Source organism: Drosophila santomea, chromosome 3R (genome assembly GCF_016746245.2).
Source record: "Drosophila santomea strain STO CAGO 1482 chromosome 3R, Prin_Dsan_1.1, whole genome shotgun sequence".
NCBI lineage: Eukaryota > Metazoa > Arthropoda > Insecta > Diptera > Drosophilidae > Drosophila > Drosophila santomea.
In genome coordinates, this window is record NC_053019.2 from 21,718,544 (window position 1) to 21,736,810 (window position 18,267).

An 18,267-nucleotide genomic window follows, 5' to 3' on the forward strand; every position below is an offset into this window, starting at 1 on the left:
GAAATAAATGAAGTAATAACTTTTATGCGATGTTAAACATTTTTATGCAGTCCGCAAACAGTGCGGAGGGAGCATTTTGCTTTATGGAGATTTTTGATTTGCAACAAGCAAAATAAATTGAATGCAATTTGTGGGCAGCATAAAAATGAGCCAAAAATCCATTCCGCCCCCGGTCATTTTTGGGGGGCGTGGGGGCGTGGCGGGTTCAAGCCTGGGTTCGTTGGGTTGAGTGCATGTATTATCCACAAAGTTCGTACATAATTACATGTTTGAAGGAAACTGCTTGTGGCCACACGACCAGACACAATTTTGCAATATTTTTTTGGCTTTTTTTCACTCATGTTGTGGGTGCAGCAGCCACAAAAAACAATAACTACAGCATTGGCAATCACATGAATTAACAATGGGGTAAAATCTCAGAACGGGCAATAGAAATACAATGGACGAGCAGGAAAAATGGGGAAAATTGTCCGAAAAAAAAAGGGGCAACAATTTCGCTTCGAGGGCAAAGGTCACCCCATCTGCAAGAGATAAAAAGTAATGAACAAATTGCTACAACAACAGCCAGCACTCGTAAAACATCTTTGTGCCACTTTGTGTGTGGGTCAGTGGGTCGCTTATTGTTCTTCATCTTGGTCTGGGTCTCGAACTGGGTCTGGATCTGGTTCTGGTTCTTGTTCCTTCGAAATTGGTTTATTCGGGTGCTCTTGGGTTTATTTTGGTGAGGGGGTAACTACACCCGCAGGCAGTAGACTCAATGAATTGGGCGTCACACAAACGGAATCGAGGAGTGGCAAAGAAGTCATCGTTTAACAGAGCATAGCAAATGATTTCCTACGAAATTTGTCACACACACACTCACACACATCTGTACATCTGTATAGCCACAGTTACAGATACAGAGACTTTGACAGTGCGCAGATACGACGAGCGGGGGGGGCACAAAGGCGTTGGCTGAAGGAGGCCGGTGGGACAACAGTAAATAACATGCACAATGCCAAGATAAAGTGGCAAATGAGCAACACCAACAATGCCACAATGGCAGCAAGTACAGCGAGCACAACTACAACAGCATCATCAGTGAATATCGAACAAAAGCCGTCGTACGTGTTAAGCACTCATTGCTGTCAAACATGCCGCGCACTTGACGAAGAAGAATGTTGGCCGCGACGTGTGGGAAAGCGGGATGGAGCTGCAACACTTGCGACTGATGGCCATCATAGCCAGAGATGCCGGTAGTGGCAGATCCTTAGATATTCGAAGCTAAATGTGATCGCTTTTTTTTCTCTTCGGCTTAGTAACTGTGTGTAAAATATTAAAAATCTCTGCATACAACAACACACGGTGAACAGCTGTTATACACTAAAATAAAATTACGCTGCTCAGTTTGAGAAACTGTCACGATCGGCGAAGAAAGTAAGCCAAAGTCTAGTCTGCACTTCCGTTGTTTACTGTTTGGTAGTACTACCATATTGTTACGTAATAAAGCCAACAAGTCACAATACTGTGTGTAACTCAAAGCCAATGTTCATAATAAGAACAGTATAAACATTGAAACTTAAGTTTAGTAAATAATGATAAGCCTGATCTTAACGTTTGGCAGCAAAAAACCAGCTACCCTTCAAGGATTTGGGAGCCACAAAATATTAAAAAATGATTGCCTCGTTGTGCAGGACAAAGTGCTCAGCTCTGAGAGGCCACACCCACACCCACACCTACACCATGCCACCAACCTCATGCCACAACGTGGAATCCTTGAATCCACGCCCGGCCAACACGCATACGCCCCGTGTGACGCGACCGACACTTGAGCCGGCAATCAGGCTCAATCGCTTGGGCCAGGACGACGGCTGACGGGCGGAGGACGAAGGATGCAGGACGAAGGACGAAAGACGAGGAGCGGAGCTTGCAATCTGGGGCCGGCACTCACACATTCGCACGTACGGGTGGGGGCCGCTGGCTGGAAATGTGAGCTATGCCAGCACAAACAACAAATATAAATCGTTAACAATAAATAATCGTCTATGGGAGACGACATTTGTTGCTCCGTTTTGTTGCTGCTGGATTCCTTTATGCATTTGTAGTCGTATTTGTAACACAATTGTTTATGCCACTGCGGCTTGTTGTTCCCATCGCTTTTGTTGCTTTGTTTTTATGGCCAGTCCAGCATCACCCACTGACTTCTCCAAGCTTCACAAGCCAAACAACCTCCCACCACCCACCATCCACCACCCACCGCCCATCAACTGGGCTATGGAGCATAGTTTATTGTTATTTTATTGGGGAGGGCCCCTCTTTTAGGCTTTCGCGTGCTTTGTAAATAATTCGTGCTCGGCGCGTTTATGACGTGATTTCTTAACCGTTTACCCCACCGTACTCCACCCCCTTCCCCCTACCTCCTACCCCTATTGCTTGGCCCCACCACCCTGTAAGTGGGTCGAGCCCTTGCCACGCCCCCACACTTTAGTAACAGCCGCATGTCGCATGCCACTTCGAGCTCAAGAGGCTGCAATTTCAATTTGCGAAGAATTTCCATTATGACTCCCCACCCCCCTGATACCCTTCACGGAATTGGGTATTCCTGAAAAGGGGAATTCCATTAGAATATGACGAGACTTGTTTAGCAAAGTGAAAATAAATATGCTAAACAGTTCGAGGAATTTAAATGAAGTGAAATGTTATATGGTAAATATGGTAAATGCTAAATAAACAAACATGTAATGGGTATTTACTAGTCCACACTGCACAGTACTTTCAGCACTTTTCATATGTGGACTGCATTTCACAAAAGCTTCAACTCTTTCATGCTCTTGTTTTAGTTTAATTGGAAAATATCATACTTTATTTATATGTATATGCGGCAACAAAAATCAAAATTACATTCAATTATAAATTACGCGAATTGGGGCAGTGCGAGGGAGACGGAGTCATTGGGGGAGAGGGTGATAGAGATAGCAATTGAAAACGATTTAAATGTTTGCTTATTTATTAGCGCATAAATTTGTTTTTGCATAATATTTTTTGCTAGGGTCTTTTGTGCATTACATGCCAAATGATTGTTGTTGCATTGATTTTTGCCATGTTTTTCGCGATTATGGCAGCCAGCAATAAAATCGCGAAAGAAGAAAAAAATAAACCGATTAATTAATATAAATTATAGCGGAGCGCATTTAATTTATTTATATTTTTTGTATTCGCTTCGTTACTTCTTTGTTAACGCCGATTTTGTAATGTCGCATTGCTGCAATTGTTGTTGTCACTGATAATGAGCGAATTATGTAATTACAATTGGTAATAGTGTGTTAGTGGGTGTGCGTTTATGTTTTCCCCAACTGTGAAAAACTGGCCATAAATAAACAGGTGTAATAATGGCGCAACAAACAATCGAAATTAATTTAGAAATTGTTCACTGCCCATTTCTGTTCATTGTTTATGGGATGAAAATTTTAAATTAACCTTATATATTCATTATACGCGTTGCAAGAACGAAACCAATCAAATTAAAATAAATCATAATAAAAAGCAATTAATGTTTAATTAATGAGAATTCAATTAATCGAACGGCCCGATTGAATTGTTTTACCTCTAGTTCTGACAGACTTTCAGTTGAAATTATGCCATCTCTTTAGCTTATTAATTCACATGAATTGTGAATATGAATTCATATTTTCTCAAAACAAATTGGCCCAGGAATTCTGTAAAATCAGTATGTGAAAAATTGTTAACATGTAAATTGTAAGTTAAACAGTCAATAGAGTAGCTTAGTTTCCATTCGGTAGCCTGATAAAATAAACCATTTTGCTTTGAGTTACTGACAAACTGTGCGCCTTGGGGTCAAATCCATATTTAACTGCACTTAAACCCCATTTCGTTGGATACATTTTACCAAAAGCTCTTTGGGCCATCATTGGGTGGTGGCCAGTAGCATTGGTGGCGTGCAGATGAAGACTGGTAATTTGCCTATTCAATTTGGCTTTGATTGCCTCTATGGCCATGCGAAAATGCGAGTATGAGGCAATTGCTTGGCAATATTTGACTGGCCAATACATAAACGTTATTGCCGGCCACACACCATAACCGAAACTATTTGGTTAAACGCTCGAATTGGCCGGCAGCTCAGGTGTGGCTGGCGTTTCCAGTTTGCCCCAAAAACAGGGCATCGGATTGGGGATTGGGGAATGGGGGATGGGGGATTGGGATCGGAATGCAGTGGTGTATCTTAGACGTTTGTGACGCAGGCGCAGCTCCTCCAGCCGGAAAGATATCAGCCGATAGCACTCGCAATATACTCGTATACTCAAGGAGATATCTTGTGCGAGATCCAAGACACGTAGCCCCGCAAAGTTTCATTAATTTAATTGCCGCAAATGTTTGTCACTTGTGTAAGATTTGTAATTGGATATTCCGAGTTCGCACACGTTCTGCTCGAAAGATACGTGTAATTAGCATTTTCCAGAAGCTTTTCGCAGATGGGAAGGGGAAGGGGAGGGTCGAGTGTCTAGAAACCTGCAGTTTGCTCAATGCAAACATCGGACGTCGGATAAAGTCGTTAAGACACCGCGTTTTCGCCAACAATAGCTAAACTTCGCAGTTCCCATCGACTGACTGCAATTATACCATCGCCGACCCACTAAGTGGCATCGCACACACATATTATCCAAAGGTCGTTCTGGACTGGGACTTCGAAGGAAACAAAAAAGAGAAATGGGCGGAGTATGCCCTAATCCCTGCTTAATGGGGTCTGAAAGAACCCCATTCAGAACACATTGGCCAGATTCATTTGAGCAGATGTTAATTGGCATTGGCTGCCATTATGCTGTTATGCTGCCCGGACGGACCGCCATAAACTAGATGCTGTCACAGACCACTCAATTTCAATACCATTGCGGCTCATAAAATGACGCATCAATATAATCAAAATTATCATTACCACCAGCACTGAGTGGCCTGGGAAATGCTAGCCTGGCCTGGCAGCAGCTCCGAGTTGGGGAAAACGGGAAAATGGGAAAAAGAAAAGCGGTAGTCGGGGCGAGAAGCCACAGCGGCCACGATGCATAAGCGACATAAAAACTATAATCAATATCCATATCCATTAGCGTTATCGTATCAACGAACTCGAATAATAATAGCGTACATATGTACGTATGTATCGATGGCTACCGCAGACGCAGCGAGGACACGACTACGTGGTCCACTGTCCGTTGTCCGTTGCCCGGACATCTATACGGACACGGTTGGCGATACGGACACCGGCATTGCTACTGTATACGATGGCCATGCCCATGCCGAGCTGGAGGATGACACCCCGTGGTGCTCCTGTCTGCCCGCCCATTTGTCTTCACGTAATTATCTTTTAATAGATTTAACGAACATTTTTCGCACCGACTCTTTGCTTGTGTGTCAACTCAGTGACAACAGCAAAAGCAACAACGGTATTAACAAATGGCAAAGAATGAAATCGGCTGAGAGAGCCTGCGGACATCAACGCACTTTAAATGCCTTACGGATATCAACTTATTAAGTTTAAATAAACTGAAATTAATTGGTTTGAATTTTGTGTGAATAACAATGACACTATGCGAAATTATTTCTATAACTATTTGTTTTGCGAGTGCAATGCATAGTAATTGAACGTGTTATCTGATATAATCGCAGTAATTATACAAGGAAAATTGCTTGAATAATCTTTGGAAACGCTGTGTTTGCTCTCCAAGCTATTTGCATTGTCAGCGGTTTAAAAGCGAACACTTGAAGATGCCACCAAATGCGGGACGCAGTCATGGCCACTTGGCTTAAAAGGGTATGCCCGGTGCATCAGTGGGAATATATATATACTTTATAGCACTATAGACCCGACTCCGGACTCGCACCCAGACCCAGACCCAGACCCAGACCCAGACCCAGACCCAGACCCAGTCAGACTCTCAGACAGGCCAAAGCCAACGGAAGTCGGAAGTTGTATGGCACATGCGGTGGTCGTGGCGGTTGCGATGGCGATGGTGATGGCGATGGCGATGGCGTCTGCACCACTGGTAATGGCGATGCCAATGAGGCGAGTGCTGGGTAGGTGGGCGGTTGGTGGTCTCATGCTCCTCCTGGGCAGCTCCACACGGTGATGATGGTGGCGAGGGCGTTGGCGATGGCGATGGCAATGCTTGGCCATTTCCATTTTATGGACTTTCAAACTGTTGCTGTTAATTATTTCTTCTTCTTTTAATGTGGCCACTGGTGTTGGCCGCAGTTCTTACTTATGCCCCCCTTTTGCTTCCAGGACCTTTTCTCGTCCTGTTAACGATGTTGCCATCGCCTCCGTGGACTGATGATGATGCCGCTGATATTATGCACCACTTTACCCACTTTCCTCTTTGCATTTCGCGCTCTTGTGGCCGTTGTTTGCACTTTTCCACCATTTTACACTTTATTACAAAAGCATTAAATAAAATTTCAAAGCGAATGAGTCTCGTCAAAAGTGTTCGACGGGGGTTTTGCGTTTGGGTTTTCCGAGGCCGGAAAAGCCAAAGGAAAAGCGCTGGAGAAGCGGGGGAATGGGGGCAAAGTAAGCCGGAGGTTCTGGTGTAATTTTCAATTCGCATTTGGGTGGTGCGAACTGAATTCCATGGAAATAAGCAAAGTGGTGCAGTCGCTGATTTTTTGTTTGCTGTTGGCCGCGTGGTTCTTGTTGCTGTTGTTTCTGTTGTAGCTCTCATTGTTGCAGCCGATGTTATGTTGTTGCATTGCTAACCGGGCTGATACCGCCCGCACACACCACCCACTTTTGCGCCCACTGGGGTGCACTTGTTATTGTTGTGGTTCATACTTTTGTTTTTCGGCCCATTGTTACCCGAAAAGTTTTTCGCGTTGTTGCTGTTGCTGCAGCTGCTTTTGATTTTGTTGTTGCTGGCGGTGCAGCAGCAGGCCGGACAACAACAACAACAACAACTACAAATACCGGCAGTCTGGTGCACCGCACGCAAACAAGCGCCAAAGTAAAAGAAGTACCAAAAGCAGCAACAACGAGCCACTCACAGTGGTTAAATATCAGCGCCAAAGCCTTTACGAAAATAACTTGAGGCTATGAAAAGTTCGGAAAGAAGGAAAGATCCAACTTACTTTAACATTTGGAAAATATGCTGGGGAAAATGCACTGTTGCAAGGGGAAAGAAAAGGTGTCTATGAAATAAGTAAAAATTTCGTATATGAGCGATACCTTTGTATTGACTTATTAGGCAAACATACAATTAATATCCAATTGTTAATCAAAGCATACATATTTTTGTACCAAAGTAACTATTTATTTTATTTAAATGAATATATTATTAGTGCTAAAATATGCTGTGACTTAAATGTTAGAAAAAGCGAGCGCACATTCGAGAATATAAAAAAAAGAGTTAGGTGGCCTATTAAAATAATAAAAACATAATCTAAAATAATCTGATATGCAAGAACTATGCATATGGGATTAAGAATAATAAGAAACTATAGGTGGTTTTCTCTTTCCTTTAAGTTTATCTCACTTCCAGGTTTTTACCCACTTCCTTGCCCAATTCGCCCCACTGTGCCGAACAGTTTCAATTAGCTGCGCTTCGATGTGCATTGACGATGGAGTTTCGGTGTCGACAACTGAGTGGACGGCGGGGTAAGCACGGTGGGGCGATGGAGAAGTATCTGCGGCTGATACTTAAACAATGTATAAATTCGTCTACAAAGTCGCACCCCTTGCAACCGCCACCGCCCCCGCCACCGCCCCTTGCCCTGTCGCCTTTGCCCCTTTTCACTGCGAGAAGTTCATTCAGTGCGTACAGAACGAGTACCTTTCGTAGCTTTTCTGTTGCATGGAGGAATGGCTGGTTGGATGGACGGAGTGACGGAGAAACGGACAGATGGACAGATGGACGGATGGACGCTCTGTGGTCGTCAACGTGGTGCAATCAGCTGCAGTGGCTTTTTGGCCGCACTGCCAGTTAGCCAGCTAGTCGGGAGTTGGGTTGTTTTTCACTTTTTTTTCTGTTTTTGTTTTTTTGTTTTTTGGTGGGCAGCGAGGTGGAGAGGCTGGCAGTACTAGGTGATATCCACTCAGTTGAACGGAGCTGGCAGGCTGCCCGGCTAACTAAGTGTCCCTGCCCGCCCCGGGGAATCCCCGCTTTCTGTCATTGGATTGCAGTGCGCTGCTTTCGTCACTCATCCGACTGAGTGAGCGCCGAGCCAAGCGCGAGTGGTGTAAAAGCTTCTCAATTGGTGTGAAATGCAACACCCAGCGGCCGCCGAGGAACTGCATCGGATCGGATGAACTGGCGGCCAACTGGCGGGTGTGGGCAGTGAGTAGTGGTAATGGTAAATGGTAAATGGGGGCTCGGTTTCCATTTGCAAATATGGGTTAATTGTGAGCGAGTCTTTGACTGGCTTAAAATAATTTAATTTCCATTTTCATATCGAATTCGAGCTGTGGCGGTCGCTTTGTCATCCCAGCCCTTTTCCATCCTTTTGGGGTCCTTTTGTCAGATTTCGCTCATTGTTCATGGCGCTGTTTGTTTTCCGCGCATTTTACACGCAGACAGTGCGCGTCGAAGTTGTAAAGCGGTTGCAAACATAATTGTACGTAATGCATATCATTTTGTTATCAGTTAAAAGAGACAAATTATATAAAACGAGTAAAGTGAATAAAACTTATCAAACAGCATTTGATACAACCTTTAAAATATTTCAAGGCAAAAGTGAAAGTAATGGCTAGCAAGTATTTAAATGAGGATAATGACTGACCAAAGTTATGTAGTAATTTATATAAATACTGACTTTATTTCATGCCCTAAGCGCCTTGTAAGTTTTTAATGATCCCACCTGGATATCCATTTACATAACTAATTAACTGGCACCCACAATTATATCAATAAAGGTGAATTCTAACCTTAAATACATGTTGGGTTTCGGGCGGAATTGCTGGTAATACGATGCTGAAACGCACTGTACGTGCTGTTTGTTCTGCTCCCGCTGCTTTTGTTGGTTGAGATATCCGACTGTGGAACAATGCCCTCTGAGCTTTGATTACTTTATCATTTTCGTTTCGGATTTCGCGACTCAAACGGGGTCTGCCTTTTCGGAAAACTTAATTCAATTGACCGCTGCCTTTGTTAATGCTGCCCAGCCTGTAATTACCACTATTAATATGTACTAACCAAGGCATTCGGTTTTTTAGCGTGGCATGTGCGCATTTGAACGCAAATTTCAGGCGTCATCGAACTGCCAATGACTGACATTGGACACTCGCAGCGAATTGGAACTGAAATCAAAATAATTTATTTGAGTTTAATTAACAGGTTGCATTTGCCAGCAAACGAGTTGGCTAAAATATGCGCGTCCAGTTCGAAATTTGCCTGATATCGCTGCTTACTTTGGTGTAAATGAAGCAAGTTCAAAGATGCTCTTACTCATTTGTTATCGCAACTTCAGCATAGTTGCGTTGAACTCATTTCGCGCTGCACTTGCTTTTGAAAATTTTAATTTTATTAAATTTGAATCGAGTTCAGTTCGCTTTGGTTTAGTTGGGTATTATAGCTACCTGGTTCTCTGTGTTTTTGGCCTGTGTCAACAGGTGCGTCTGGCACTTCATTAGGAATTTTCCTGACGCGCTCCACTCTTTTCTCGCCATCTCCATCACGCCATCTCGCTCTGGCGTACTATCCCTTTCTCTGTTCCGCTTGCCGTGGTCTGCCAGGAGACGAACAAAGTTTTAATTAAATTTCGAGCTTTACTGGAGCGAAATTTACTTATATATATATTTGATTTTTAGTAGCCAAGAAACAGTCGCATGGCCACCGCCTTGGGGCTCTTGTAATTGGCTTTATGGTTTTCGCTTCCCATTCATCTAGCTCGAATTAAAGGAATAATTTCCCGAAACTTCTGTTCACTTTTCCGGAGGGGGGTGGTGGTGAGCTGAATGGGTGTCCAGATATTCAATTAAGGGATTATCTGTGTCGCTGAAAGGGAATGGAATCGCACTTCTTTTCACTATAAATTTCGGTTTAAAGTGGGTGGCACGTTCGCCTAAGCGGTTTAACAACTGATTAGTAGCTCGCTTTATATAGTTAGTAATTCTTTAAATTTAATGAACTTACGCGATCTGCTTTACTTTACTTGAATTTCCTGTTTTATGCCCCTATGTAATCCCATTTATTTTCTCTTCCTACAGGCAATTAGAAATCATTTACCTGGGCCGAGATGGATGATCCCAAAATAATGAACATCATGAACGGCATGAAGTCGCTGGAAGATCATTGTCAGCTCATAAACGATGTGAAGGGTGAGTGGCCACAAAAAAATAATACAAAAAATATATATGTATAAGCCAAGTGCAAACAAAAATGCGACCCAAGATCAAGTACCCAAAACGCAAAACCCCACCGCAAGCCAGGAAAAATAAAAGGCATTTATGTGAAATATTACATTAGCGGGGGATGACTGCCTGTGGGGCAAAGTGTCGAGTGGGAATTGGGGGAGGGGGGTGGGGGGGAGGGGGTGGGAAGTGAAACCAGTCTCAAAAACAAAAAATTTGTTGAAATTGACAAATTATGTGACAGACTTTTGTCAGCCGCCCACAGAATCCGAAGAGCCAACAACAATTGTTGACAATTCACTCAAAGTGGGGGGACCTCTCTTGTTCTTGCTGTTGTTTTTCATGCTGGTGGTGCCACAAAGTGGGTGCTGCTTTTGTTGTTGTTGCTGTTGTTGTTGTTGCTGTTGTTGCTTCAGCTGTTTGGAGTTAGCGTTGAACAAATGCCCCAAAGCGCTCGAAGAGCTTTAAACGCCGCACTCGAAACTCGCACTCGAGTCACTCCAAGTGAGGCTCAATTTCGCCGCGTCCACGGAACAATGATGCCCTGGGTAGCTGAGTGCTGTCTTTCTGATGGCTTTTGGATGTTGTTGGGTGGACTTGGTCGAAGGGGGTTTTCCAAATTTCCACATTTTCAGCTTAAGGCTGGTGGGTGGGGGGGACGACGCGAGGCGCTGCAAAGTGCGCTCGAGTTGCATTTAAGCCAATTAGCACAGGTAAACAAAACATTTGAGTGAGCCAGCCAAGTGCTTGTGGTTGAGTGCGGCCTCGGGCCAGGAATTCCCTCCAAGGAGGGGGTGGTGGTGCTGGCATAGTGGCGGCTTGCCTTGGGACAGGAGTCATGTGGAGGAGCTCGGTGTCGGGCTCTAGGTGTCAAGTTGTATTTGTATGAATGTGCTTGTAATGCCGCAGCCGATGGCAAATGGACGAAGATGAAGGGCCGGCGGCGGCACATCCTCCCAGGCAATGTTGCATTTATTATGCAATTATCAAGTGGCAATTGTGCACGGGTATTGGGATCAGCGGAGGGGATCAGTGTCTATGGCTCCCAGTTCTCCAACTGACAGTGATTTACGCCCGACGATTGGCAATTAGGCAGCTCGACGCGGAAGCTAAGGCGAAGTGGGCCATCTTAAGATGAAATGCCATTCAATTGAGGTATGTGCAGAGCCCTGGCACGCGGAGGAATATATATCTAAAATTGAAAAGATAAATTGAAAAACACAGAATATCTAATTAGCTAGTTTTGCATTCGCCCTAAGTATGCACTTTGATTAAGAATAATAACTTGAATAAGTGTAATACTCATAAATTGGCAAAGCAATAAACAATTTTAACAGTTCAGATTTTAGCTAGGCCATAAAATAGTTTATAATTTAAACATATATTCACAAATACCATAATTGAAGTACCAACCCTTTTTTCTGCCAGTGCAATTGGCCACACACGTGTAGCATATGCAACTGTGCGTGTGCGGGTATTTTAGGCGTGTGTGCGTTTTAGACAATAGATGAATGGCTCGACGAGCTGCTAACTTGCAAATATTTATGAGTGGCCCAGCAAGTGGCAGGCAACGGCAACCGATGCCGCAAACAACAATGTGGGCAGAGATGGATGGCCTCCACAGGGGGAGGGGGTGGCACAAGGTGGAGGGAGGGGGGTGGAGGATTCCTAGAACCATTGGCAGGCGGCGTTGAAACGTCAAGTGTTGTTGCCGTTTTGGCACTTTGGCAAAAATGCAGCCAGGAGCTAACCCTCGTGCCCTCCCAACTATTTGAGTGTTTGTGGCTCTATCCTGTCGTCCTGCGATTGTGTATGTGTGTGTGTGCTTGTATGTGTGTCTGTGTGGGGCGTGAATTATGCGGAATTGAAGTGGCATTTGATGCGCATTTAAATTCGTGACGGAGCTTCAAGTTGGTGGCAAACAAACCGAACCGAAGCGAAGCCAACTGAGCAAACAGATGGTTTTTGGTTGGGTTGGGAAAATCAGGGAAGGAGGGAGGGGGGCAAGGAAAGACGCCCCACTGAGCCCACCATCAATGATGCGCATCAAATTGGCTAATTGTTTAATGACTGTTTGCATTGATCTCTTCCCCAGACGAGTCGCCCATGCAAATGTTCTACAAGGACAAGGGCGTCTTCCTCACTGGCGGCACAGGATTCTTTGGCAAAAGTAAGTTCCACTCGACTCCCAGTACGTGACTGGAATGCGAACCACATACTTACCACATTCCATCTCATTTCGTCTCGTGTCCCCCAGTTATCATTGAGAAATTGCTGCGCGTCACGGAGGTGGGACAAATCTATTTGCTGATACGCACCAAGAAGGGCAAGGATGCCTTCGCCAGGATCGAGGATCTGTTTAACGATCCGGTAAGTGCTGGTGCTAATTGTTTTCTCCTCGTCCTGACCAACTAATTACAATTCCTTACTTGGTACAGGTCTTTGCCAAGATGAAGCAGGTGAATCCCAAGTACCGCTGCCAGATCACCATCATCAGTGGCGACTGCTCGCTGCCTGGACTGGGAATCAGTGCCGATGAGAGGGAGACCATCATGGAGAATGTGAACATTGTTCTGCACAGTGCGGCCACCGTGCGATTCGATGAGAAACTCAAAATGGCCATCGCCATCAATGTGCACGGCACCAAGGAAATCATTAAGCTGGCCAAAGAGATTGTCAACTTGAAGGTGAGTTTGAACTAACAGATATTATATTTGCATTCGAATTAGTCGTAATATTAATATATAATGTATTTATTTGGTCATGTTGCCAGGCCCTCGTGCACGTCTCTACAGCATTTGCACACTGCAACATGCGGCACATCCAGGAGAGATTCTACAGTGGCACCATGTCCGGCGAGAACGCCTTCAAGCTGAGCGAGTGCCTCGATGAGCACACCCTGAACACCCTCACGCCGACCATCATCAAGGGGTATCCGAACACATACACCTTCACCAAAGTCCTGGCCGAGAATGTCGTGCAACAGAGCGCTCAGAATTTGCCAGTTACCATCTTCAGGCCCGGCATTGGTAAGATCTATTCTCCAATTCCATTTCTATACAACAGCTCAAAATCATTATCGAATTGCATTACAATCATAAATACATTAACTAAGGTGCCGCCCATGCCATTAAGTTTTAAGTTGTGCAACAAGTTTGTTTAGTAAAATTAAATAATACGTTCGCATAGCTTTCAACAGTCATCGCTCTGTAATAAAATCATTCATTAAGCCATTTACGTTCTTAGCACTTTTTTTTCTCAATATATTAATGAATTGCTGGCTATCTTGAAACCGGTTATTTGAGGGCGCTTAGCCATTTGCGTACAAAAGGTTTAAGATCAAGTTTTGTACCGATTAAAATATGAATTTAAATTTAAAATAAATTTTGGTTCATTCACAGTGATCACCACGTACCGCGAACCGATCACTGGCTGGATCGACAACATGTACGGTCCGTGCGGAGTGATCGTGGGAATTGGATCCGGAGTGCTGCGCGTTTTCACGGGTGACATGGACAACAAGGCGCACATTGTTCCGGTGGACATGTGTGTCAATGCTCTGTTGGCCAGTGCGTGGGATATAGCGCGAAATAAGTAAGAGCAGACTTTATATACTAACTAAAGAGTATAGCTTATTAAGTAAATATTTGCCCGAGCAGATACGAGACTCCGCCGATTTACAACTACGTGCCGGATGCGGAGAACATGGTCACCTGGCGGCGCTACATGGAGGATGGCTTCGAGTACGGCTGTGACATCCCGATGCGGAAGTCCATCTGGTATCCGCGCTTCACCATCGTGCCGCACATGTGGCAGTACCACATCCTGTGCTTCCTCTACCACACATTGCCCGCCCTGGTCATGGACGCCATCATGGTGATAATTGGCAAGAAGCCCAGGTGGGTTTACTATTTATTTCATTTAAACATACTGCAACTACTTGAATGGTTCACCCACAGAATGATGAAGATCTATCGCAAAATCCACAAGCTCAGCAATGTCCTCAAGTACTTCAGTTCAAACGAATTTCGATTCGACAACGATAATGTCAGGAAACTCACGGAAAAACTAGATGACCGGGATAAGCGGCTATTCGCCTTCGATATGCGCGATCTGGACTGGACCAATCTGTTCCGCGTCAGTCTCTATGGACTGCGTCTGTATGTGGTCAAGGATGATCCCAGCAACATCCCGGAGTCCATCAAGCGCTACGAGAGGTAAGTACTTCCCTATATCTGAATTCCTTACCTTACACAAAAATATCTCTTTTTAGATTGAAGGTCCTGCACTACACGACACTGGCTGTTTTCTACGCGTTAGCTGGCTGGGCGCTTTTTGCCCTGTTTAAGCTCTTCTTATAGGATCCTTTAACTATATATCTTTCGTATCCCATGTAGGGCATATCTTCTACTCCCCAATCTTTCGGTCAGACTCTAACACTTTCGTTTCCAGTAGTTGTTAGTTATAGTTGTATGTATCGTATATATCGTTTGTATGTTTGTACCATATCCATATGCCTATAGTCATATGTTTGAAACGCTTTATCCGAATCTTGTATAGCTTAGTTCGTACGTCTCTAAATGTAAATTTGCAAAAGTTGATGGCGTAATGTGGATGTAGATGATCAATTACAAGTACAATAAAAACTGCTTCACATTTTGTTTGGGAAATTTTACAATCTTTTTATTGGGATAAAAGGGACAGCACAGTTGGCCTGTATTTGATAATTAAATGTGAGCTTTCAAAATGTGTCTTATGATTACAAAAGTAGGTCAAGTATTGAAAAAAGTTGGAAACCCTTGTTCGCTTGCATCAAACAAATGTAGAAACGCATATTAAATTAAACCAATGTAAAAGTCGAAAAACAGTGTTTAATTTAAAGTAAAGTGAATTTCATTTCATTACTGCGAGCATTGAGTGGAAAGCTGCTCTTAAACGATTTCTTAAATTGCTCACCAGTGCGTATGCTTAATAAATGCGGCCTGACTTTTAAATACACGTACTTTTCGATTGCCAGGACAATTTCACTCAACGGCAACCTTTAACTTCTTCCCAATTGACTGAAAGCTGTAGTTCGTTGTGGGGGAAAAAAATGTGGAGAAGCGCAGGACGAATGAGGTTTGGGAATGAGCACAAATTGAAAACAATAAGATTTGTTTGATTTACACACCAGCTTAAAATCGGAATATTTTATTGCATATTTCCAGGCGTGTTTTTGTGTGGGGGCGGGGGGAGTGGAAAAGAGTCATAAAAATAATGCCCAGAGGTAGCTTATCAAATTGCGAACAGCAGCAGTCCGATGCAAAAATCCTGTAAGGCGCTTTATCGCTTTACGCTCGCACACAAAAACATTTTTTTCATTCTCTTCTTATCCTTTTTTTATTTGGCTCTGTGTGTGTGTGTGTGTGTGTGTGTGTGTGTAGGTGTGTGTGCATAAATAAATCCGCACATGTATCGTATCGCTTTGCGTTGCAGCACTCGCATTCGTATGATTTCAAAATTAAAATCACAGCATAACCCAATCAGCCTCCACAGTTTCCGTGAAGCCAAAGCCGAAGCCAGAGTCAGAGCCTCTTTCTTCCGCTCCCGCTCCAGGACCTTCAACCTCTCCAGCTCGTCGTGGTCCTCATTTCAGGACCCGCTTCCAGTGCCCCATGCCACATCACTGATTTCCCTCCTCCCCCTTCGCCGCCTGCTCGCAGCTCATTCCCAATACAGCCATAAAACTCTCGCATACTCATCAAACATACACGAATAAGTAAGGGACGGGTGAGGGCCAAAGGGGTGGGTATCCTGGCGGCGTACACTGGGAGAAATCCCTCCCACATGCTAAGAGGAGTCATTTCAAATTACCTACACTCAAGAAATACCCGAAAAGTATTCCATGTTCGAAAAGAGTTCCACACAAGATATACATATATACAAAGCTAGAAAGTATACATCCTTACATAATCTAAGGTTTTCTTAAAGACTAAATGTAATTTCTTAACTTTGCAAATTAAATTAAAGTGTGGTATGAAACCTAAAAGAAACACTTTTTCTGACAGTGTGCCATTAAACAAGGAGCTGGGCGTCTGGGCGTTTGGCGGTTGCCTTCGCACATTCTGTGAAAAATGTTTGTCAAACCGCAGCGAGCGTGGCGCGCAATGATTGAAGTCGCTGCCGTGCGGATTCCACTGCTGCTGTTGCAGATATAGCTGCTGCTGCTGTGGCTGCTGCTGCTTTTGCTGCTTTGGCTGCTACTGCTGCAGATGTTGCTGCTGCTGCTGTTGCTGTTGCTGTTGCTGCTGCTGGCAAATCTTCCATGTAGATTTTTCAACAGAAATTGCCACAGCGTTGCGGCGCGCTGTACCAATTAAAGTGAGCGTGTGACTGTGACTTGGAGCATTTCGCAGACGAGACCATAACTCCCCGATATCCGGCTGCTGCAGCATTAATATATGGCCGCACACACACATAGCTGCTTATGTATATATGTATGTGTGCCGTATAGGGACTGACTGGCTGGCCAGAAATTGCAAGCGTCGCAACACGAACGGGCGAGCTGAACATTGAAAGACCAAACAATCTCAATCTCTCAAATTAGATTTTCAGAAAAATGCACCTCTGGGAAATGCACAATGAAAAAGCAACTGGCCTCAAACTCACTCACACACACACACACTCGCTCACATACAGGCAGCAGTACTTACACGCACTAGCACGCACACTTGCGAACTTCGGCTGACTTGACGAAGTGCAACGAAGTAAAACGAAGGGACGAAAGCTTTCAGAGAATGTTTTGTGGCACGCTCTCTCTTCCTCGCCTTCGCTCTCTCGAAAGAGAGCACTCGAGCACACGAGTCCTCTCGCGTAGCTGGACCATAATAACGGTACATGAAGTGCATGCTTATTCAAGGGTTGTTCATTCGTGAAATTAATATTGCGGCAACCGTCGCAGCACGCGCGCCACAATGTTTATGTTGCTCCTGGCGCTGTTGTTGCTGCTGTTGTTGCTGTTGCTGCCGTGGATGTTGCCGCTGTGCATCCGATGTTGATGTTGCGATGTGGCAGGGCATATTGTTACGATTTTTATGGCCGCTCGGCACTTTGTTTTGCTTTCGATGCTCCTCGCATTAGTTTACACAGGGAAAACGTAGTAGGATGATCGCTTTTTTAATATTATACATTATTTCAGTCAAGTGTGTTGAATAGGATAGTTGAATGTTAAGATTTACTCACTTTTTATTGAACGAGTGCCACAAAGAAAGCATTCAAATATTTGTTGCATACTTTTAGGCGCACGTATGAGTGATATTCATATCTGTAGCAGTGTGTGTGCTGGCAAAATAGGTCATGTATTATAATGCTGAAAGGAAATTTCTATTATTCACTGCTAAAGCATTACAGCGGATCCCATTCGAAAATCTCCTTAAAGGCTAATCACTTCAAAATGAATTTTTGCTTGGTGTAGCGTTCCACTTCCACTCGTTCCGCTCTCTCTCTCTCGTTGGCTCTCTGCAATGCTGCCGCTCTCTTTCTGATATCCTTTGCGTTGGTGTGCGTGTGCCGGCATGCGTTTATTTGTCTGCCTCATTGCCATTGCCCTCAGACCATTATCAGATTTTGTAATAGCTTTACGTTTATTACTTTCTTACTTTTTTTCCAAACCTTTTTAATTTCGTTTTCGGTATTTTTTGCTGCCATTTTGGCAAACTCTCAGCAGCACCGCCCCAATCCCCTTTTTGGCCCCTTCTTTGAGCTTGGGCTTGTGATTTGCTGTTTTTGCTTGTTGTCGCGTCAATTAAAAATAAAGTTGGCCCAGAGCCTGCGAATCGCGGAGTGGGCTTTGGGGCATTTTTAGTTTTCAGCACAGCATACGGTTATTTAGCCACATCCCTTTCGTTCACTTCACATGCTGTTTGCCGCCACTGTGTTTGTTTGCCTTCTGTTTGCAGTTC

The 18,267-nt window shown here is 44.2% G+C and overlaps 1 protein-coding gene across 1 annotated transcript in view; it reads left to right on the forward strand.

Moving 5' to 3' along the window:
• LOC120453021 (fatty acyl-CoA reductase wat) overlaps positions 1-14,997 on the forward strand; it is a 28,019-nt gene extending 13,022 nt beyond the window's left edge. Inside the window, exons 2-10 of the mRNA XM_039637540.1 lie at positions 10,184-10,294; positions 12,423-12,497; positions 12,585-12,697; positions 12,766-13,014; positions 13,101-13,356; positions 13,729-13,921; positions 13,987-14,226; positions 14,287-14,544; positions 14,601-14,997. Of these exons, the coding sequence (XP_039493474.1) occupies positions 10,213-10,294; positions 12,423-12,497; positions 12,585-12,697; positions 12,766-13,014; positions 13,101-13,356; positions 13,729-13,921; positions 13,987-14,226; positions 14,287-14,544; positions 14,601-14,688 (1,554 nt within the window). The 5' untranslated portion in view covers positions 10,184-10,212 and the 3' untranslated portion in view covers positions 14,689-14,997. The remainder of the gene's footprint in view (positions 1-10,183; positions 10,295-12,422; positions 12,498-12,584; positions 12,698-12,765; positions 13,015-13,100; positions 13,357-13,728; positions 13,922-13,986; positions 14,227-14,286; positions 14,545-14,600) is intronic.
• Positions 14,998-18,267: the final 3,270 nt, after the last annotated feature.